Raw genomic sequence first — 24468 nt, 5'->3', positions numbered from 1 at the left:
AATAATAATAATAGTGATTAATAATAACAATAATAATAATAATAATCATAGTGATAACAATAAGAATAATAGTGATTAATAACAACAGCAATAATAGTAATAATAGTAATAATAATAATTATTTGTTTTTGTAGCTGCTCTTGTATTTAGGGGTCACCACAGCAGATAATAATAATAACCCATAATGTGAATTACTACACATGCTAATTGTTTACAGGTATGAATGTGTGAATGTGTGTGTTAGAGAGAGAGTATACGTATATGTGTGTGTATGTGTGTGTGTATATATATTTTCCGTGCACTGCTAGCATCTGTATATAACAAAAGTCAAATTCCTTGTATGTGTGAGCATACTTGGCCAATAAAGTCTGATTCTGTAGGACCTTATATAGGAAGATGTTGGCAATCCCCAATCATGTCCAACATCTCAGGCAGTATCAGTGAAAACAAAATGCACCTCAGCTCACTTTTGGGTGTTATACCAAAGGGTGTGCTTGTGTACATATGATATTTTACATTTAGATTTTTAATACATTTTTAAAACCTGCTTTCATTGTGGGCTATTTTGTGTAGAATTTTGTGACAAAAAATGAACTCAATCTATTATAGAATGAGTCTGTACTCTGTAATGTAATAAAACGTGGAGAAGGTGAAGGGGGTGTGCAGACTTTACGGCTTGACTGTATGTTTTAGTAGTTAGGAAAAAAGTAAAATAAGCATTTAGCTTCTGTGCACAGAAATACAGGCGCCAAATTTTGCTGGATTAAGCTCATCTGCATGCAAAATGGATTAGACAAGAATAGTAAAGTGGGTTAAAAGCAAAATGTGAATATATGTGCGGCTCTTAAGGAATCCATATTAAAGAAGCACAGACTTTTATTTACATATTCAAGAATGCAAAATCTCTCCTCATCAAGGTCTCAATTTAATATATATATATATATATATATATATATATATGTATATATTATACAGTGGGGCCAAAAAGTATTTAGTCAGCCACTGATTGTGCAGGTTCTCCTATTTAGAAAGATGAGAGAGGTCTGTAATTTTCATCATAGGTACACTTCAACTATGAGAGACAAAATGAGAAAAAAAAATCCAGGAAATCACATTGTAGGATTTTTAAAGAATTTATTTGTAAATTATGGTGGAAAATAAGTATTTGGTCAGTAACAAAAGTTCAACTCAATACTTTGTAACATAACCTTTGTTGGCAATGACAGAGGTCAAACGTTTCCTGTAAGTCTTCACCAGGTTTGCACACACTGTAGCTGGTATTTTGGCCCATTCCTCCATGCAGATCTCCTCTAGAGCAGTGATGTTTTGGGGCTGTCGCTGGGCAACACGGACTCCACAAATTTTCTATGGGGTTGAGGTCTGGAGACTGGCTAGGCCACTCCAGGACCTTGAAATGCTTTTTACGGAGCCACTCCTTCGTTGCCTGAGCGGTGTGTTTGGGATCATTGTCATGCTGGAAGACCCAGCCACGTTCCATCTTCAATGCTCTCACTGATGGAAGGAGGTTTTGGCTTAAAATCTCACGATACATGGCCCCGTTCATTCTTCCCTTAACACGGATCAGTCGTCCTGTCCCCTTTGCAGAAAAACAGCGCCAAAGCATGATGTTTCCACCCCCATGCTTCACAGTAGGTATGGTGTTTACTCAGCATTCTTCTTCCACCAAACACGACGAGTTCAGTTTTTACCAAAAAGTTCCATTTTGGTTTCATCTGACCACATGATATTCTCCCAATCCTCTTCTGGATCATCCATATGCTCTCTGGCAAACTTCAGACGGGCCTGGACATGTACTGGCTTAAGCAGGGGGACACTGATGGTAGCCTTTGTTACTTTGGTCCCAGCTCTCTGCAGGTCATTCATCAGGTCCCTCCGTGTAGTTCTGGGATTTTTGCTCACCGTTCTCATTATCATTTTGACCCCACGGGATGAGATCTTGCGTGGGGCCCCAGATCGAGGGAGATTATGAATGGTCTTGTATGTCTTTCATTTTCTTACAATTGCTCCCACAGTTGATTTATTCACACCAACCTGCTTGCCTATTGTAGATTCACTCTTCCCAGCCTGGTGCAGGTCTACAATTTTCTTCCTGGTGTCCTTCGACAGCTCTTTGGTCTTGGCCATGGTTGAGTTTGGAGTCTGACTGTTTGAGGCTGTGGACAGGTGTCTTTTATACAGATAACGAGGTCAAACAGGTGCCATTAATACAGGTAACGAGTGGAGGACAGAAGAGCTTCTTAAAGAAGAAGTTACAGGTCTGTGAGAGCCAGAAATCTTGCTTGTTTGTTATTGACCAAATACTTATTTTCCACCATAATTTACAAATAAATTCTTTAAAAATCCTACGATGTGATTTCCTGGATTTTTTTTTTCTCGTTTTGTCTCTCATAGTTGAAGTGTACCTATGATGAAAATTACAGACCTCTCTCATCTTTCTAAGTAGGAGAACCTGCACAATCAGTGGCTGACTAAATACTTTTTGGCCCCACTGTATATATATACAGTATATATATATACTGATCAACCATAACATTAAAACCACCTCCTAGTTTCTACACTCACTGTCCATTTTATCAGCTCCACTTACCATATAGAAGCACTTTGTAGTTCTAATTACTGACTGTAGTCCATCTGTTTCTCTACATGCTTTTTTAGCCTGCTTTCACTCTGTTCTTCAATGGTCAGGACCCCCACAGGACCACCACAGAGCAGGTATTATTTAGGTGGTGGATCATTCTCAGCACTGCAGTGACACTGACATGGTGCTGGTGTGTTAGTGTGTGTTGTGCTGGTATGAGTGGATCATACACAGCAGTGCTGCTGGAGTTTTTAAATACCGTGTCCACTCACTGTCCACTATATTATACACTCCTACCTAGTTGGTCCACCTTGTAGATGTAAAATCAGAGACGATTGCTTATCTGTTGCTGCTGTTTGAGTTGGTCATCTTCTAGACCTTCATCAGTGGTCACAGGACGCTTTTGGCTGGATATTTTTGGTTGGTGGACTATACTCAGTCCAACAGTGACAGTGAGGTGTTTATAAACTCCAGCAGCGCACCATGTCGGTGTCACTGCGGTGCTGAGAATGATCCACCACCTAAATAATACCTACTCTGTGGTGGTCCTGGGAGAGTCCTGACCATTGAAGTACAGCATGAAAGGGGACTAATAAAGTATGCAGAGAAACAGATGGACTACAGTCAGTAATTGTAGAACTACAAAGTGCTTCTTTATGGTAAGTGGAGCTGATAAAATGTACAGTGAGTGTAGAAACAAGGAGGTGGTTTTAATGTTATGGCTGATTGGTGTGTGTGTGTGTATATATATATATATATACAGTGTATCACAAAAGTAAGTACACCCCTCACATTTCTGCAAATATTTCATTATATCTTTTCATGGGACAACACTATAGACATGAAACTTGGATATAACTTAGAGTAGTCAGTGTACAGCTTGTATAGCAGTGTAGATTTACTGTCTTCTGAAAATAACTCAACACACAGCCATTAATGTCTAAATAGCTGCAACATAAGTGAGTACACCCCACAGTGAACATGTCCAAATTGTGCCCAAATGTGTCGTTGTCCCTCCCTGGTGTCATGTGTCAAGGTCCCAGGTGTAAATGTGGAGCAGGGCTGTTAAATTTGGTGTTTTGGGTACAATTCTCTCATACTGGCCACTGGATATTCAACATGGCACCTCATGGCAAAGAACTCTCTGAGGATGTGAGAAATAGAATTGTTGCTCTCCACAAAGATGGCCTGGGCTATAAGAAGATTGCTAACACCCTGAAACTGAGCTACAGCATGGTGGCCAAGGTCATACAGCGGTTTTCCAGGACAGGTTCCACTCGGAACAGGCTTCGCCAGGGTCGACCAAAGAAGTCGAGTCCACGTGTTCGGCGTCATATCCAGAGGTTGGCTTTAAAAAATAGACACATGAGTGCTGCCAGCATTGCTGCAGAGGTTGAAGACGTGGGAGGTCAGCCTGTCAGTGCTCAGACCATACGCCGCACACTGCATCAACTCGGTCTGCATGGTCGTCATCCCAGAAGGAAGCTGACGCACAAGAAAGCCAGCAAACAGTTTGCTGAAGACAAGCAGTCCAAGAACATGGATTACTGGAATGCCCTGTGGTCTGACGAGACCAAGATAAACTTGTTTGGCTCAGATGGTGTCCAGCATGTGTGGCGGCGCCCTGGTGAGAAGTACCAAGACAACTGTATCTTGCCTACAGTCAAGCATGGTGGTGGTAGCATCATGGTCTTGGGCTGCATGAGTGTTGCTGGCACTGGGGAGCTGCAGTTCATTGAGGGAAACATGAATTCCAACATGTACTGTGACATTCTGAAACAGAGCATGATCCCCTCCCTTCGAAAACTGGGCCTCATGGCAGTTTTCCAACAGGATAACGACCCCAAACACAACCTCCAAGATGACAACTGCCTTGCTGAGGAAGCTGAAGGTAAAGGTGATGGACTAAACCCAATTAAGCACCTGTGGCGCATCCTCAAGTGGAAGGTGGAGGAGTTCAAGGTGTCTAACATCCACCAGCTCCGTGATGTCATCATGGAGGAGTGGAAGAGGATTCCAGTAGCAACCTGTGCAGCACTGGTGAATTCCATGCCCAGGAGGGTTAAGGCAGTGCTGGATAATAATGGTGGTCACACAAAATATTGACACTTTGGGCACAATTTGGACATGTTCACTGTGGGGTGTACTCACTTATGTTGCCAGCCATTTAGACATTAATGGCTGTGTGTTGAGTTATTTTCAGAAGACAGTAAATCTACACTGCTATACAAGTTGTACACTGACTACTCTAAGTTATATCCAAGTTTTATTTCTATAGTGTTGTCCCATGAAAAGATATAATAAAATATTTGCAGAAATGTGAGGGGTGTACTCACTTTTGTGATACACTGTATATATAACATAATGAGGCCGAGAGCAGCCATAAAAACTCCTTTTTCCTTACGAATTAATTGTAATTAATTAATCTCACAGTGAAGCGTAGGTGTGTGACAAAATTGAATAACAGTTCCCATCTGCCCTGAAGTGAAGCGTTACAGTGGTAATCCTCAGCACACACCGGTAACTCTCGGCTCCTTGAGAGGGCAGTAAAAGCAGCTTGTGTCATTTATATCCTCCATAAATGTGGATTTCAGCCCCCCGTATCCCTGCTCGGAGACACAGATGTGAAGTCAGGTGTATTTCTAAGGAGGTGTTTAACCCCTGTGGCGTCGTATCTCTGTCATGAATTTTGCAAAAAGCTTGGGAATAATTAAGATTTATTGTTGTAGAGGTGGGCAATTACATTTTCCAAGGTGCCGCATTAGAAACTGGGACTGTTGAGGGCCGGACCAATAGGCTGAACTTAATTCTTCCCAATATTAACTGTATGTCTTGATAAAAGCAGTAAGAAGCAGGCAGAGAGGCGCCCAGGTGGTGCAGCGGGATATTCCGCTAGCACACCAGTGCAGAGATTTTTGAACTCCTCAATTCGAGACTCTGCGTTGCCACTGGTCGGCTGGGCGCCATCTAGCGGGCATAATTGGCAGTGCCTGCAGCAGACACGGTTCTGCTAGGGCGGGATGACCGGACTATGTGGGTGCGGTCTTCAAACGCTGTGTAAGGACCCTGGTTAGCAGATAGAGAGGCGCCTGTGCAGAGTGCATAGGTAAAAAAAAGTTCTGCTAAGTGCTGCACTTGGATAGGAGGAGGCGTGAGCAGCAATATACCCACCTCGACTACAATCAGGGATCCCCCAGCAGCGGAAGACAAATTGACTACGTCCTATTGCTGTCTTGTTTGCAGTCCAATTACCTCATGAGCTGTTTTTCAGTCCTTTGTTCTTGGTGGATATTCTTTTTGGATATCACAAAGCTAGACTTGACTGCTCCAATCCTGGATGTGTAAAACTTTATAAAAAGTCATTTTTATAGTGCTTTTTCAGTTTAGCTAGCAAAGCTTCAGATGTGACTGCTCCGAATCGTTCAAGTTCTTGTGTTTCTCTGTGTGTTTAGTACTTTAATGGCGATACAAACTGTAATCCTACAGTCGCTCAGGTGGCGCAGTGGTAAAAACACACGCTGTTCACCAGAGCTGAGATCTCGAATATATCGTATAGAATCTCAGCTCTGCTTGTCTGTTTACAATAGACATTGTCTCAAAGCAAGTTTACAGAATACAGGACCGACAGACCAGAAACCCCTGGCACATAAGCATGAAATGGACTTGTCCACGAACGCCTGCTTGTTGAGGTCTTTTGTTCCATCTTGTAAACCACAGCAGGACCAGATTGCCACAAATTTTTTGTCACCAGCGCTTTTTACAGTGGACATTGTCTCAAAGCAACTCTACAGAATCTAGGACCAACAGACCAAAAACCCCTGTTGAGCAAGCCGAGGGCGACAGTGGCAAGGAAAAACTCCCTTAAATAACAGGAAGAAACTTTGACAGGAATCGGACACAGCAGGGACCTATTTTCTTTGTACCGCAACTGACACACGCCCCCTCCGACACGTGTGCAGTACCGGCTACCTCTTTTCACATGCACGAGGCCAGTTCATGTGCGGATCAGCTTTGTGTATGGAGAGCCACACCCTGTCCACATTATTCCTTGACTCTCAGCTCTCCGCAGAGGTCGTAGCTGCATCAGTTATGAGGAACGCTGGTCCGGCTTTCCCACCCTGTGCGAACAACAGTCAATTGTTGTTTATGTAGGCGCCCAGCCAGATGGCAGATGTATTCGAAATCTCAGCTCTGGTGTGCTAGCATGTTTTACCGCTGTGCCACCTGAGCGGCCTAAATAAACAAATTTTAACAGGCACATTAACACAAAATGATTTTGTAGATAAACGTCCCCTTGTGAGGGCTTTACGTTACATCTTGTAAACCACAGTAGGACCAGATTGCCACCAATGTCATTAATGAAGTTTCGTTTTATGTTTTGTTTTGTGTTGCCTGGCTTGTGGTTAAAATCGTGTACAAAGTTGCTGGTCTAAACTCAAGTCAAGTCAAATTTATTCGTATAGCACTTTCTACAGTGGGCATTGTCTCAAAGCAACTTTACAGAATCTAGGACCAACATACCAAAAAACCCCGTTGAGCAAGCAGAGGGCAACAGTGGCAAGGAAAAACTCCCTTAAAAATACAGGAAAAAACCTTAAGAGAAACCACACTCTACTAAGCTATAGTGGTTGCATCCATATCCATTCATTTGTTAAAATACTTACATAATTAAACCCATTATTAGCTCAACTAATGCTTCATTAATGTCGGCCATAAATGTCGGAAAGCAATCGGCAATGCAACTCTTGCTCTTAAGACCCATGTTTCTGTGCGGCACCCACCCGCTATATCACTATGCCAGTTAATATTGAGTATTGCTTATTGCAACTAGTTGTCAGTGATTGCTCTTGGAGTGATAAATGTGTCCCTTGGTGCGTCAAGTTTGGATTTTCATCATTATAAATCTCTATGCATGTTGTTGCTGAGTATCATTCACTGCATAACGTTTCACACGTACGGCCCCAGGATGGAGACATTTCTGCACTGAGCAGGCTGCATGGTGAAGGCACTGCATATTATACAGATTATAGGAGTAATCTGAACTATTTAAGACTAAAAGAGAATGGGTTTAAACAGACAAGACCAGGGAGGTGCAGCATTGTTAACAGCAGCTTCTTTCTTCTCTTTGGCAGTGTGTTATGGGAGCCGATGGGCGACGGCAAGCGTGTGATCTCTCTGGCTGAAAGCCACTTGGTGCTCTGGGACCTTCAGGAAAGCTCTACCAAGGGCACGGTAAGATAATGGGTCTCCCGTTGTTTGATGACCACTTTATTAGACACACTGACTGAAGCTCATCCTCTAGGGGACCACCACCACTGTCATTGTTCCCAATTTTCCTCCCAATCTAGTCGTATCCAATTACCCGATTGCATTATGCCTCCTCTTCACTGATGCTGACCTCCAGTCTGCCTAACACACGCCCCCTCTGACACATGTGCAGTAGCCGACTGCGTCTTTTCACTTGCATGAGGCGAGTTCATATGTGGATCAGCTTTGTGTATGGAGAGACACACCCTGTTCACGTTATCCCCGTCCATGTGCAGGCGTCACCGATCAGCCAGCAGAGGTCGTAATTGCATCAGTTGCTCATGTAGGCGCCCAGACTGCGGGGTGGCAGAGCTGAGATTCGAACCGATGAGTTTGAGATGTACACAACAGCTCTCTGTACACTTCAACACCATCCTGTACCCCTTAAGCAATAAAAAGGACCCTCATGAACCAGATAATGTTTGGGTGGTGGACCATTCTCAGCACTGCAATGACACTAACATGGTAATGACATGGTAATGAGTGTGTGTGTTGTACTAGCCTATTTATTAGGAACACATTTTTTTGGCACTCGCTGTAGGTGCACAGCAGGAGCCGAGAGCACATCGCTGCACACGCCACTTCCGACACGAGCACATCCCTCCTCTTCTCGCCCCTGCATTCTGCACAGGCGTCTCTTCCGCCAATCAGGGTCCTTACACAACATATGAAGATCCTACCCACACATAGTCTGGTCTTCCCGCCCTAGCAGATACGGTGGGCAATTAGTATCTGATGCAGGCACTGCCAAGTATGCCCTCTAGATAGTGCCCAGCCGACCGGTGGCAACGCCAAGTTTCGAACCGAGGAGTTTAGAATCTCTGCTCTGGTGTTCTAGCGGAATATCCCGCTGTGCCACCTGGGTGCCCGAATTTAAGCTATTCTATTAAATTCATATATTTGTAAATCTGGCTCTGAAAGAGTCATCAGCCATGAACCTCATCACACGTCACTGCTTATTTTACCCTGTATGGTACATGTACCTTCTACAGTTAAAATAAGGTAAACTTAAGGTAAAGATGATGCACAAGTAATGTTTGTTAAGCCTGAGGAAGTAATAACAAGAACAGAACAGCCAGCTCTATGACCAGCTGTTCCCACCCACACATAGTCTGGGCGTCCCACCCTAGCAGATACGGTGGCCAATTAGTATCTGATGCAGGCACTGCCAATTATGCCCGCCAGATGGCGCCCAGCCGTCCGGTGGCAACGTTGTGTTTCGAACCGAGGAGTTTAGAATCTCTGCTCTGGTGTTCTAGCGGAATATCCCGCTGCGCCACCTGGTCATCAGCCATGAACCTCATCGCACGTCACTCCTTGTTGTACCTCGTACAGTTAAAATAAGGTAAACTTAAGGTAAAGATGATGCACAAGTAATGTTTGTTACAGAACAGCCAACTCTATGACCAGCTGTTCCCACCCACACATAGTCCGGACGTCCCGCCCTAGCAGATACGGTGGCCAATTAGTATCTGCTGCCCAGCCGACCGGTGGCAACGCCGAGTTTTGACTCAAGGAGTTTAGAATCTCTGCTCTGGTGTTCTAGTGGAATATCCCGCTGTGCCACCTGGGTGCCTGAATTTAAACTATTCTATTACATTCATATATTTGTAAATCTGTCTCTGAAAGAGTCATCAGCCATGAACCTCATCGCACGCCACTGCTTATTTTACCTTGTACAGTTAAAATAAGGTAAATTTAAGGTAAAGATGATGCACAAGTAATGTTTGTTAAGCCTGAGGAACAAGCCCCAGGTACAGAACAGCCAACTCTATGACCAGCTGTTCCCATCCACACATAGTCCGGTCATCCCACCCTAGCAGATACGGTGGCCAATTAGTATCTGATGCAGGCACTGCCAATTATGCCCGCCAGATGGTGCCCAGCCGACCGGTGGCAACGCCGAGTTTTGACTCAAGGAGTTTAGAATCTCTGCTCTGGTGTTCTAGTGGAATATCCTGCTGCGCCACCTGGTCATCAGCTATGAACCTCATCACACGTCACTGCTTATTTTACCTTGTACAGTTAAAATAAGGTAAACTTAAGGTAAAGATGATGCGCAAGTAATGTTTGTTAAGCCTGAGGAAGTAATAAAAAGCCCCAGGTACAGAACAGCCAACTCTATGGCCAGCTGTTCCCCCACAAGCCTCTTTCAGTGCAATTAAAGTGTCCGCAATCCTGAAAGTCCACATGAAATGTACGTTTAGCTTGGTTAACTTAATGTCCCATTAGTGAGGAGCTGCTGCGCTGAAGGTATTCATTAATAATGCGCCGCAGTCATTACTAATTAATGCCTCGCCCGCTGAATTCCTCAGGCTGGACTTGTCGCAGACCTTTCCGTACAGAACCCTGACTTGACATTTGAGAGTCTGTATGTGGATGTGGATGGGGACCTGCGAAAACACTGACCCCGCTCACCTCGCCCACGCGTATACCCGACCCCGGCAGAGGTCGCGCCGGAGGTCCGCGGTCATCGCTACAAAGCGCAGCTCTACGGGGTCGTGCTAATGTCAGCTTTGCATGCGACGCCAACCCGAGGTTATCGAGTGGCAAAGCCTACTGAGGGCACGGCGTCTATTAAGAAGGATGGAGCGGGAGAGAGGAAGCTGATGAGAATGCTAATCTCCTTTAGAAACCTCCCTTCTTCGCCATGCACACTCATCTCCGGATCCCAGGATGGCTCACATCAAGCATTTTTTGCTCAAATCTCCATGAATTTCCCAGCTTACTAAACACTCCCACTAAAGCCAAGCTAGCCTAGCAAAACAGCCCGAAAAAAAAGAAAAGAAGAAAGCAGACGCCTCACGGTGAATCTCAGCATAAAGTCTGTGTCATCTAGCAGTCAGACACACGCTCAGGCTTAATGGAATTTGGGCTAATTAAGGTTCTCTATGGTGTAGCCTACGGCAGGCCCTGCAGCACACACCGGCTCCTGCTCTGTTTTGACTTGAATAATAACAGTAATAATGGTAGTCTAGCTTATTTAATCAGCACCTATAGCAAAGTCTTAATATGTTTCATATGAACCGTGCTGAAGAATCCCGGATGCTGCGGTAATGAGTCTGTACCCGGTGTGAGCCACGAGACCGGGATCAATTCACTCCGGCATTACTTTGCGCTTTGGCTCTTCTCCAGCATGCCCTGAAACAAAGAGCCGAGGGCAGACGAGGTAAAATCAATCCGATAGGGAGGCAAAAGCACGGGAACTAGTTTCCTTCTCTTAAAGCCTGTGTGCATCCGTATTGGGTCTGTGATGCGCAAATTGAACGTCCTGAGGCAGGTCAAATGATGAGTAGTCATTGAGCATAAACTGTGCATTCTTAATTAAATAACTATTATCGCCGCTCAGGTGGCGCAGCGGTAAAAACACACGCTGTTCACCAGAGCTGAGATCTCGAATACATCGTACATAATACAGCGGCCTCATAAATGATGATTGGCCTGTTGTTCAGATAGGGACGGGATTAAGCCGGATGGGGACTATCTCTCAGACTAGTTGCTGGCTGGTTGGTGGCGCCTGCACGGAGATGGGAAAGGAGTGCGGTAGATGATGTGGCTCTCCATACACAGTGCTGTACTGCACTGCACTCCACTCGTCAAGTGTAGGTGATAAGATGTTCGAATGCTGTGCACGTGTCGGAGGGGGGTGGAGCAGCCTCGTCCTCCCCAATCAGGAGCATGGACCAGCATTAGTGAGAGGATGATTGACAGGTAGAAATTGGATGCGCCAAAATGGGAGAAAAAGGGAAAAAAAAAAAAACTATTATCTGCTATGTGGATGGCACATGGCTCGGTGGGTAGCACTGACGCCTTACAGCAAGAAGGTCCTGGGTTCTATCCCCAGATGGAGCGGTTCGGGTGTTTTCTGTGTGGAGTTTGCATGTTATCCCTGTGTCTGCATGGGTTTCCTCCCACAGTTCAAAGACATTCAGGCAGAATGAATGATTCTCAGTCTCTAGGTTGAAGAATTTTTCAGTGAACATTGACTTAACGTAAAGGAGATTGTAATTTCGTTACATGTAAGAACAAAAAATTTTGGGGATCAATATTATTTACCGTCAATTAGAGATGTGTTTGGGTGGTGCAGAAAATTACAGTAGCCCTCTTCCGATGGGATCCAGCTTGGAGTTGCTTGGTTCCTAGATAATAGCTTCTACTAGAGATGGAATAGAAACTGATAGAAACTCAATGTTGCTGTGTCAAACTTCCATAAATAGACGACAGCGATCGCAAAGAACCAACACGGTCACAGTTCTTGTCAGGTTGACTGGACGGACAGTGACGCACTACGCAGGGATAAAATTTATAGAAAACACAAAGCTTACTGTCGTGAACACATATAGAAATTAAATGAAGTCAATATATACACTGATCAGCCATAACATTAAAACCACCTCCTTGTTTCTACACACACTGTCCATTTTATCAGCTCCACTTATCATAAAGGAGTACTTTGTAGTTCTACAATTACTGACTGTAGTCCATCTGTTTCTCTGCATACTTTGTTAGCCCCCTTTCATGCTGTTCTTCAATAGTCAGGACTCTCCCAGGACCACTACAGAGTAGGCATTATTTGGGTCATTGGTGGGTCATTCTCAGCACTGCAGTGACACTGACATGGTGGTGGTGTGTTAGTGTGTGTTGTGCTGGCATGAGTGGATAAGACACACAGTCCTGTGACCACTGATGAAGGTCTACAAGATGACCAACTGAAACAGCAGCAATAGATGAGTGATCGTCTCTGACTTTACATCTACAAGGTGGACCAACTAGGTAGGAGTGTCTAATAAAGTGGACAGTGAGTGGACACGGTGTTTAAAAACTCCAGCAGCACTGCTGTGTCTGATCCACTCATACCAGCACAACACACACTAACACACCAACACCATGTCAGTGTCACTGCAGTGCTGAGAATGATCCACCACCCAAATAATACCTACTCTGTGGTGGGACTGTAGGGGTCCTGACCATTGAAGAACAGGGTGAAAGCAGGCTAAAACAGTATGTAGAGAAACAGATGGACTACAGTCAGTAATTGAGTGTAGAAACAAGGAGGTGGTTTTAATGTTATGGCTGATCAGTGTAAGTGTCTCCAATTATCTGACTGAATGTCTTTGGACTGTGGGAGGAATGACCTCTCATTCTCTGTCACATTATAGACACCCCAAATTTATTTAATTTAAAGATATTTAGACATAATTAGGGATATTTTATTGGGGTGTGGGAGGCACCTACAGTCTCTGTCCCATCTGGTTTATGTGCCCCTGCTCTTACGTAATCAATACTGATCCCTGCTGCTGTCATGAAGGTGTCTGTAAACTTCCTTTAACACTAAATAATATTTCTGGTTGAAAACAATTAAGAACCCCAGTATTAAATAAACCCGCAGGCTGTTATGATATCGCTACTGTTTGCTAGCTCAGAAATGCCCTGATTTGCCGCGTTCACTCCCTGCTGATTCATACTAAAACATGATTCAGATTGTGCTTGAATGATACCGGCAGTCTCTCCGTATTTTTCATTGAGATTCAAAAGCCACCGAAGGCATCAAGATTCACATCAGTCCGTCATTGAATTTTCAATAAAAAGGTGCCGAGTAGAGTTTTCCAGCCGCAGAGGGGCTCCGTCTGTTTGATTCCTGTCAATACGAGGCGGTTATTGCATACGGTATGTACGGTACGTTCACCGCCGCTCTCTCAGACAGTGCCGGACAGGATGCAGGACTGCTGAGGCTCCTCGGTGAATATGCAGCCATTGATTGGGATGTGTGTGGATTGATTTGCCCTTTGCAGGTCTCCGGGAGTGCCACGCTGGAAGGCAAAGGGCAGCTGAAGTTCACCTCGGGAAAGTGGAGTCCGCACCACAACTGCACCCAGCTGGCCACCGCAAACGACACGGCCATCCGCGGGTGGGACCTCCGCAGCATGAGGTGAGCTCCGGGGTCAGAGTATATATATAAATACACACTGATCAACCATAACAATAAAACCACCTCCTTGTTTTTACACTCAGTCCATTTTATCAGCTCCAATTACCATATAGAAGCACTTTAGTAATTGTAGTTCTACAATTACTGAATGTTGTCCATCTGTTTCTCTGCATGCTTTGTTAGCCCCCTTTCATGCTATTCTTCAATGGTCAGGACTCTCCCAGGACCACTACAGAGCAGGTATTATTTGGGTGGTGGATCATTCTCAGCACTGCAGTGACACTGACATGGTGGTGGTGTGTTAGTATGTGTTGTGCTGGTATGAGTGGATCAGACACAGCAATGCTGATGGAGTTTTTAAACACCTCACTGTCACTGCTGGACTGAGAATAGTCCACCAACCAAAAATATCCAGCCAACAGTGCCCCATGAGCAGCGTTCTGTGAACACTGATGAAGATCTCAAAGATGACCAACTCAAACAGCAGCAATAGATGAGCGATCGTCTCTGACTTTACATCTACAAGGTGGACCAGCTAGGTAGGAGTGTCTAATAAAGTGGACAGTGAGTGGACACGGTATTTAAAAACTCCAGCAGCGCTGTTGTGTCTGATCCACTCATACCAGCACAACACACACTAACACACCACCACCATGTCAGTGTCACTGCAGTGCTGAGAATGATCCACCACCTAAATAATACCTGCTCTGTGGTGGTCCTGTGGGGGTCCTGACCATTGAAAAACGGGGTGAACGCAGGCTAAAAAAGCATGCAGAGAAACAGATGGACTACAGTCAGTAATTGTAGAACTACAAAGTGCTTCTATATGGTAAGTGGAGCTGATAAAATGGACAGTGAGTGTAGAAACAAGGAGGTGGCTGTAATGATATGGCTGATCAGTGTACATGCCTATACTGAAAGTGATGCTACTTGCTGTTTTGCCTAAACAGAGCCCCTAAGAAGGCAGCTGTTCTTTGAATGGGACAGTTTTTAATAGTCAGAGTACAAAAATCACAATTGCAATAGTGAGCATGTCAAATATGAATATATTCTATAACGAATTATCAGTGCATATGTAATTCCCATCCTCAGACACGACTTCACCCCGTTAGCGTTACAGAACGGTATGTGGCACTCAGTTGGGCAGGGCTGGTGCAGTGAATCATATGAAGCAGATGGGTGATAGAATGAAATGAGCCTCTGTGTGGGCTGTACGGCCGGAATAATAATCACAGCAATATTGATCCCCGCGATAACACGCAGCCAGACCTTGAGACGTTTAGGGCGGGAGAGAAAGAGCAGAGCCGAAACAGAGGAATGAAGGGAGAGAAGAGGAGATAACTGCTAGAGGAAGTACAATAGATACAGAGAGAGAATCACACATACATGCTAACCTGAAAGGTAAAAGTTACTAAAAATATATAGAATATATTTGTCATATATACTGTACATACACAGATCAGCCATAACATTAAAACCACCTCTTTGTTTCTACACTCACTGTCCATTTTATCAGCTCCACTTATCATATAGAAGCACTTTGTAGTTCTACAATTACTGACTGTAGTCCATCTATTTCTCCACATACCTTTTTAGCCTGCTTTCTCCCTGGTATTCAATGGTCAGGATCCCCACAGGACCACCACAGATCAGGTATTATTTAGGTGGTGGATGATTCTCAGCACTGCAGTGACACTGACATGGTGGTGGTGTGTTATTGTGTTGTGCTGGTATGAGTGGATCAGACACAGCAGCGCTGCTGGAGTTTTTAAACACCATGTCCACTCACTGTCCACTTTATTACAGACTCCTACCTAGTTGGTCCACCTTGTAGATGTAAAGTCAGAGACGATCGCTCATCTATTGCTGCTGTTTGAGTTGGTCATCTTCTAGACCTTCATCAGTGGTCACAGGAAGGTGCCTACGGGGCGCTGTTGTCTGGATATTTTTGGTTTGGTGGATTATTCTCAGTCCAGCAGGGACAGTGAGGTGTTTAAAAACTCCATTAGCGCTGCTGTGTCTGATCCACTCATACCAGCACAACACACACTAACACACCACCACCATGTCAGTGTCACTGCTGTGCTGAGAATGATCCACCACCCAAATAATACCTGCTCTGTGGTGGTCCTGTGGGGGTCCTGAAGAACAGCATGAAAGCGGGCTAACCCTTTCTCTTAACCCAGAGAAACAGATGGACTACAGTCAGTAATTGTAGAACTACAAAGTGCTTCTATATGGTAAGTGGAGCTGATAAAATGGACAGTAAGTGTAGAAACAAGGAGGTGGTTTTAATGTTATGGCTGATTGGTGTATACACGTACAGTACAAAGAAATTTTTTTCCTGTGTATCCCAGCTTGTTTGAAAGCTGGGGTTAGGGCACAGGGTCAGCCGTTGTACTGCACCCGTGGACTCGCTCAAGAACCCAACAGTAGCTGCATAGCAGAGCCTGGATTATTTTCCGATTTACAGCCCAAAGCTCTACTGACTAGACTACTAATAAAATGGACCCATCTCAAAACACACACATCCCACACCGGAAGGCAGATAAGTTAGAACATCAAATAACCACATCGAGTTATCTATCTATCCGTCTGTTTGTTTGTCTGTCTGTGTATCTTATCTATCTATCTGTCTGTCTGTCTGTCTATCTATCTATCTATCTATCTATCTATCTATCTATCTATCTATCTATGAATATATATATCTATCTATCTATCTATCTATCTATCTATCTATCTATCTATCCGTCTGTTTGTTTGTCTGTCTGTGTATCTTATCTATCCGTCTGTTTGTTTGTCTGTCTGTCTGTCTGTCTGTCTGTCTGTCTGTCTATCTAATCTATCTATCTATCTATCTATCTATCTATCTATCTATCTATCTATCTATCTATCTATCTATCTATCTATCTATAAATCTGCCTATCTATCTATCTATCTATCTATCTATCTATCTATCATCTATCTATCTATCTATCTATCTATCTATCTATCTATCTATCTATCTATCTATCTATCTATCTATAAATCTGCATGTCTATCTATCTATCTATCTATCTATCTATCTATCTATCTATCTATCTATCTATCTATCTATCTATCTAGCTAGCTATCTATCTATCTATCTATCTATCTATCTATCTATTAATCTGCCTGTCTATCTTATCTTATCTTATCTTATCTTATCTTATCTTATCTTATCTTATCTTATCTTATCTTATCTTATCTTATCTTATCTTATCTTATCTTATCTTATCTTATCTTATCTTATCTTATCTTATCTTATCTTATCTTATCTTATCTTATCTTATCTTATCTTATCTTAATCTTAATCTTATCTTAATCTTATCTTATCTTATCATCTTATATTTTCCGATTTACAGCCCAAAGCTCTACTGACTAGACTACTAATAAAATGGACCCATCTCAAAACACACACATCCCACACCGGAAGGCAGATAAGTTAGAACATCAAATAACCACATCGAGTTATCTATCTATCCGTCTGTTTGTTTGTCTGTCTGTGTATCTTATCTATCTATCTGTCTGTCTGTCTGTCTGTCTATCTATCTATCTATCTATCTATCTATCTATCTATCTATCTATGAATATATCTATCTATCTATCTATCTATCTATCTATCTATCTATCTATCTATCCGTCTGTTTGTTTGTCTGTCTGTGTATCTTATCTATCCGTCTGTTTGTTTGTCTGTCTGTCTGTCTGTCTGTCTGTCTGTCTATCTAATCTATCTATCTATCTATCTATCTATCTATCTATCTATCTATCTATCTATCTATCTATCTATCTATCTATAAATCTGCCTATCTATCTATCTATCTATCTATCTATCTATCTATCTATCTATCTATCTATCTATCTATCTATCTATAAATCTGCATGTCTATCTATCTATCTATCTATCTATCTATCTATCATCTATCTATCTATCTATCTATCTATCTATCTATCTATCTATCTATCTATCTATCTATCTATCTATCTATCTATCTATCTATCTATCTATCTATCTATCTATCTATCTATCTATCTATCTATTAATCTGCCTGTCTATCTATCTTATCTTATCTTAATCTTATCTTAATCTTATCTTATCTTATCTTATCTTAATCTTGTCTTGTCTTGTCTTGTCTTGTCTTGTCTTGTCTTGTCTTAATCTTATCTTATCTTATCATCTTATATTTTCCGATTTACAGCCCAAAGCTCTACTGACTAGACTACTAATAAAATGGACCCATCTCAAAACACACACATCCCACACCGGAAGGCAGATAAGTTAGAACATCAAATAACCACATCGAGTTATCTATCTATCCGTCTGTTTGTTTGTCTGTCTGTGTATCTTATCTATCTATCTGTCTGTCTGTCTGTCTGTCTATCTATCTATCTATCTATCTATCTATCTATCTATCTATCTATCTATCTATGAATATATCTATCTATCTATCTATCTATCTATCTATCTATCTATCTATCTATCTATCTATCCGTCTGTTTGTTTGTCTGTCTGTGTATCTTATCTATCCGTCTGTTTGTTTGTCTGTCTGTCTGTCTGTCTGTCTATCTATCTATCTATCTATCTATCTATCTATCTATCTATCTATCTATAAATCTGCCTATCTATCTATCTATCTATCTATCTATCTATCTATCTATCTATCTATCTATCTATCTATCTATCATCTATCTATCTATCTATCTATCTATCTATCTATCTATCTATCTATCTATCTATAAATCTGCCTATCTATCTATCTATCTATCTATCTATCTATCTATCTATCTATCTATCTATCTATCTATCTATCATCTATCTATCTATCTATCTATCTATCTATCTATCTATCTATCTATCTATCTATCTATAAATCTGCATGTCTATCTATCTATCTATCTATCTATCTATCTATCTATCTATCTATCTATCTATTAATCTGCCTGTCTATCTTATCTTATCTTATCTTATCTTATCTTATCTTATCTTATCTTATCTTATCTTATCTTATCTTAATCTTATCTTATCATCTTAATCTTATCTATCTATCTATCTATTAATCTGTCTGTCTGTCTGTCTATCTATTTATCTATCTATCTATCTATCTATCTTATCTATCTTATCTATCTATCTATCTATCTATCTATCTATCTATCTATCTATCATCTATCTATCTATCATCTATCTATCTGTCTATTAATCCATCCATCTGTCTGTCTGTCTATCTATCTGTCTATCTATCTATCTATCTATCTATCTATCTATCTATCTATCTATCTATCTATCTATCTATCATCTATCTATCTATCTATCTATCTATCTATCTGTCTGTCTGTCTGTCTGTCTATCTATCTATCTATCTATCTATCTATCTTATCTATCTTATCTATCTATCTATCTATCTATCTATCTATCTATCTATCTATCTATCTACAGTGCCTTGCAAAAGTATTCAGCCCCCTTGAACTTTTCAACCTTTTGCCACATTTCAGGCTTCAAACATAACGATATGAAATTGTAATTTTTTGTGAAGAATCAACAACAAGTGGGACACAATCGTGAAGTGGAACGAAATTTATTGGATATTTTAAACTTTTTTTAGAAATAAAAAACTGAAAAGTGGGGCGTGCAATATTATTCAGCCCCCTTGCGTTAATACTTTGTAGCGCCACCTTTTGCTGCGATTACAGCTGCAAGTCGCTTGGGGTATGTCTCTATCAGTTTTGCACATCGAGAGACAGAAATTTTTTCCATTCTTCCTTGCAAAACAGCTCGAGCTCAGTGAGGTTGGATGGAGAGCGTTTGTGAACAGCAGTTTTCAGCTCTTTCCACAGATTCTCGATGGGATTCAGGTCTGGACTTTGACTTGGCCATTCTAACACCTGGATACGTTTATTTGTGAACCATTCCATTGTAGATTTTGCTTTATGTTTTGGTTCATTGTCTTGTTGGAAGATAAATCTCCGTCCCAGTCTCAGGTCTTTTGCAGACTGCAACAGGTTTTCTTCCAGAATGGTCCTGTATTTGGCTCCATCCATCTTCCCATCAATTTTAACCATCTTCCCTGTCCCTGCTGAAGAAAAGCAGGCCCAAACCATGATGCTGCCACCACCATGTTTGACAGTGGGGATGGTGTGTTCAGGGTGATGAGCTGTGTTGCTTTTACGCCAAACATAACGTTTTGCATTGTGGCCAAAAAGTTCGATTTTGGTTTCATCTGACCAGAGCACCTTCTTCCACATGTTTGGTGTGTCTCCCAGGTGACTTTTTATGGATATCTTTGAGAAATGGCTTTCTTCTTGCCACTCTTCCATAAAGGCCAGATTTGTGCAGTGTACGACTGATTGTGTCCTATGGACAGATTCTCCCACCTCAGCTGTAGATCTCTGCAGTTCATTCAGAGTGATCATGGGCCTCTTGGCTGCATCTCTGATCAGTCTTCTCCTTGTTTGAGCTGAAAGTTTAGAGGGACGGCCGGGTCTTGGTAGATTTGCAGTGGTCTGATACTCCTTCCATTTCAATATGATCGCTTGCACAGTGCTCCTTGAGATGTTTAAAGCTTGGGAAATCTTTTTGTATCCAAATCCGGCTTTAAACTTCTCCACAACAGTATCTCGGACCTGCCTGGTGTGTTCCTTGGTCTTCATGATGCTCTCTGCGCTTTAAACAGAACTCTGAGACTATCACAGAGCAGGTGCATTTATACAGAGACTTGATTACACACAGGTGGATTCTATTTATCACCATCAGTCATTTAGGTCAACATTGGATCATTCAGAGATCCTCACTGAACTTCTGGAGTGAGTTTGCTGCACTGAAAGTAAAGGGGCTGAATAATATTGCACGCCCCACTTTTTAGTTTTTTATTTCTAAAAAAAGTTTAAAATATCCAATAAATTTCGTTCCACTTCACGATTGTGTCCCACTTGTTGTTGATTCTTCACAAAAAATTACAATTTCATATCGTTATGTTTGAAGCCTGAAATGTGGCAAAAGGTTGAAAAGTTCAAGGGGGCTGAATACTTTTGCAAGGCACTGTATCTATCTATCTATCTATCTATCTATCTATCTATCTATCTATCTACCTACCTACCTACCTACCTACCTACCTACCTACCTATCATCTATCTATCTATCTATCTATCTATCTATCTATCTATCTATCTATCTATCTATCTATCTGTCTATCTATCTATCTATTAATCCATCCATCTGTCTGTCTGTCTGTCTGTCTGTCTATCTATCTATTTGTTTATCTCTGTCTGTCTGTCCGTCCGTCCGGCCGTTCGTCTATCTATCTATCTATCTATCTATCTATCTATCTATCTATCTATCTATCTATCTATCTATCTGTCTATTGATCCATCTGTCTGTCTTTCTTTCTGTCTGTCTATCCATCTATCTATCTATCTATCTATCTACACAACCGATATTTGCATTAAGCCCAGTGTGCTGCCTTGTTCTGGTACACACTATATATTTGTTTATGCATTTTGTCTTGACTCGTGCATTCAATTACCCAGTTGCATTATGCTCCCTCTCTATTGATGTTGATCCTTGCCCTCATTGAGGAGAGTGAGGCTGACACATTCCCCCTCCGACATGTGTGCTGTAGCCGACTGCATCTTTTCAACTGCACGAAGAGAGTAAATATGCGGATCAGCTTTGTGCCACACACGGAGAGCCACACCCTGATCAACACATCATCCCTCGACTCTGTACAGGCGGCATCAATCAGCCAGCAGAGGTCATGATTGTATCAGTTATGAGAAAGTCCCTGTCTGGCTCTCATCTCTATGAAAAACAGCCAAATCGTTGTTCATCTAGACGCCCAGCCTGCCGGATAGCAGAGCTGAGATTTGAAATGATGAGTTCGAAATGTCAGCTCTGGTGTGCTAGTGTGTTTGATCCCTGTGTATCATTTTCATGGTTGTACTGGAGCTAAAGAACCAAAAGACTGGTATGAACGCGATTACATAGAACCAGCATAGAATCAGACATTTTAATCGCACTGATGAGATTACTGTGCTTAAAAACAGTTCAATCGGAATCTGCAATCTGAGTGAACTTAATTTTATAAATAAAAATGATTGCTTTGAAACACAGCCATTCTCTTGATCCTTACCCTTTAGATAAACGTCAATAACAGTGCTAGCATTACATGTCAGCATCTCAGTTCTTGCATATGTAATTCTAAGTGGCCAAGGGATTTCACCTGATTTATTTAATAACGTTTCACGGCGGTAGGGAAGCAAGGGCAGGATTGCGTCTCACAATGTGTAATTACGTATATGGGTCACTAACTCAGCTAATCAAAGCCTGTTGGTCTCCTGAGTAAACAGCTCTAGCCGCTTCATATCTGGACAGAGTTCATTGAACCGTGCTGCAGAATATTATAGCACAATCACGCCGTCTTGAACCGGACATCAATATTCTGGATATAATCTGTACTGGGACCGGGAGCGGGATTTTGTAAGCAGCAAATGAGAAATGTACAGGAGGTTGGTGCGGTATGGTGCTTCATGCTTGATGTTCCCTCTGTTCATCAGTCTGTTTGCACCTCTAAGGAACACTGTGAGAGTGTTAATGCGAACACACAGACACACACACATTTAGCACCTTCCTGTAACACTGAACGCTTTGAGCTAGATGTACCAGTGATGTGGCATGTGACGACACAAATTGCACCTTTATGCCACTGCAGGTGGTAGTGCGTCCGGCATAAGTATTCAGTTTACTAAGGCTGTATCTCATCACTAAATATGGTTTGTGACATGGTATGTATGACGTACTACAAACCCTGTTTCTGAAAAAGTTGGGACGTTTTGTAAAATGAAATAAAAACAATAACATTTGATCTGTTGATTTTCTTGAACAAGAAAAAAAATTCAGTGTTTTGTAAATATAAACACACGCTAGCACACCAGCGCTGGGATTTCTAATACATCGTATCGAATCTCAGCTCTGCTATCCGGCTGGGCTGGGAACCCACATTAACAACAACGATTGGCTTGTTGTTCACAGGGTGGATAAGCCGGACCAGGTGCAATTACGACCTCTGCTGGCTGATTGATGGGAATAATGCTGATCAGGTTGTGGCTCTTCATGTACAAAGCTGATCCGCATGTGAACTGGCCTCGTGCAGGTGAAAAGAGGCAGTCGGTACTGAGAACGGGTCAGAGGGGGCGTGTGTCAGTTGTGAAGCTCCTCAGTCAGCAATGTAAGGGTTGTATCGGTAGAGGTGAAGCGTAACGTAATCAGGGTAATTGGATACGACTAGATTAGGGGAAAAAACTCGAAGAAAAAGAGGAAATAAATAAAGTTTAAACTTAAAGTTTGGACATCAACAAAATAAAAGTAAAACGTTTATAGAATTTGCAAGCTACATTACTTTATACCATTCCACAAAAAGCATGTGAATGGTTACAGGTTGTGGTGTCATCCAGGATCCGCCAAAGGATCAGTCTTTGCAAGCAAAGATTAGTACTCAGTCTTCAAAAAGAAAACTTCCCTATGTAATACTGCAAATATTTTAAGTCTTTCACCATCTACTGTACATAACATTGTGAAAAGATCCAATAGATCTACACTGGCAGTGCGTCTGCATAAGTATTCAGTTTACAAAGGCTGTATCTAATCACAAATTGTCCCTGAATCTTCGCTGTTGTGAAATTGTTTGGGTTAAAGGTCAACCATAGATCTCCTCCAACCCACGCGCAGCCCTTAGCGGAACCCTTTTTCGACCATGCACTCTGCACAGGCGCCTCTCTGTCTGCTAATCAGGGTCCTTACACAGCGTTTGAAGACCCCACCAACATAGTCCGGTCATCCCACCCTAGCAGAAACATGTCTGCTGCAGGCACTGCCAATTATGCCCGTTAGATGGCGCCCAGCTGACTGGTGGCAACGCTGAGTTTCAAACCAGGGAGTTCAGAATCTCAGCGCTGGTGTGCTAGCGTAGTATCCCGCTGTAAGCAGCAAATGAAGTTGTTTTAAATGAAGACAGGATTATTCTGCTGCACCACCTGTGCGCCTAAAATCATTTAACATAGTAAATGATCAAGTCTCTCCCCCTAAGTTTGGTCAATAATACAACACCAAAAACAGTCCTGTATCATTTCAATTAGATAAATTAAAGGCTGTGTTCGAAATCGCATACTTCCATACTGAAGAGTGCGTGAAAGCAGTACCCGAGAGCGGGTAGTGTGTCCAATTGCCCGATTACAGTGCAGTTTTTGTATATATAGTTGTATGCATCTTCTCCCCTTTTTCCTCCCTTTTTTAGCACGTCCAATTGCCCGATTGTGTCATGCTTTTTCTCCACTAATGCCGATCCCTGCTCTGATTGACGAGAACGAAGCTAACCCACGCCCCCTCCGACACGTGGGCAGCATGCCGTATGCATCTTATCACCTACACTTTGACGAGTGCAGTGCAGCTCAGAGTTGTGTACGGAGAGACACACCCTGAGAGCACTCTTTTCTCATCTCTGTGCAGGCACCATCAATCAGCCAGCAGAGGTCGTAATTGCACCAGTCATGAGAGAGAGACCCCATCCGGCTTAGTCCCGCCCATATCTGAACAGCAGGCCAATCGTTGTTCTTGTGGCAGCTCAGC

At 42.3% G+C, this 24468-nt stretch overlaps 1 protein-coding gene across 1 annotated transcript in view; it reads left to right on the top strand.

Annotated features, from left to right (window-relative positions):
- eipr1 (EARP complex and GARP complex interacting protein 1) overlaps positions 1 to 24468 on the top strand; it is a 70855-nt gene that overhangs the window by 29709 nt on the left and 16678 nt on the right. The window contains exons 5-6 of the mRNA XM_063006987.1: positions 7732 to 7831; positions 13699 to 13835. Coding sequence (XP_062863057.1) covers positions 7732 to 7831; positions 13699 to 13835 — 237 coding nt within the window. The remainder of the gene's footprint in view (positions 1 to 7731; positions 7832 to 13698; positions 13836 to 24468) is intronic.

The sequence above is a fragment of the Trichomycterus rosablanca genome, chromosome 13 (genome assembly GCF_030014385.1).
Source record: "Trichomycterus rosablanca isolate fTriRos1 chromosome 13, fTriRos1.hap1, whole genome shotgun sequence".
Classification (NCBI taxonomy): domain Eukaryota; kingdom Metazoa; phylum Chordata; class Actinopteri; order Siluriformes; family Trichomycteridae; genus Trichomycterus; species Trichomycterus rosablanca.
Note: the sequence above shows the minus strand (reverse complement) of the source record. Positions and strands in the feature narration are given on the sequence as shown.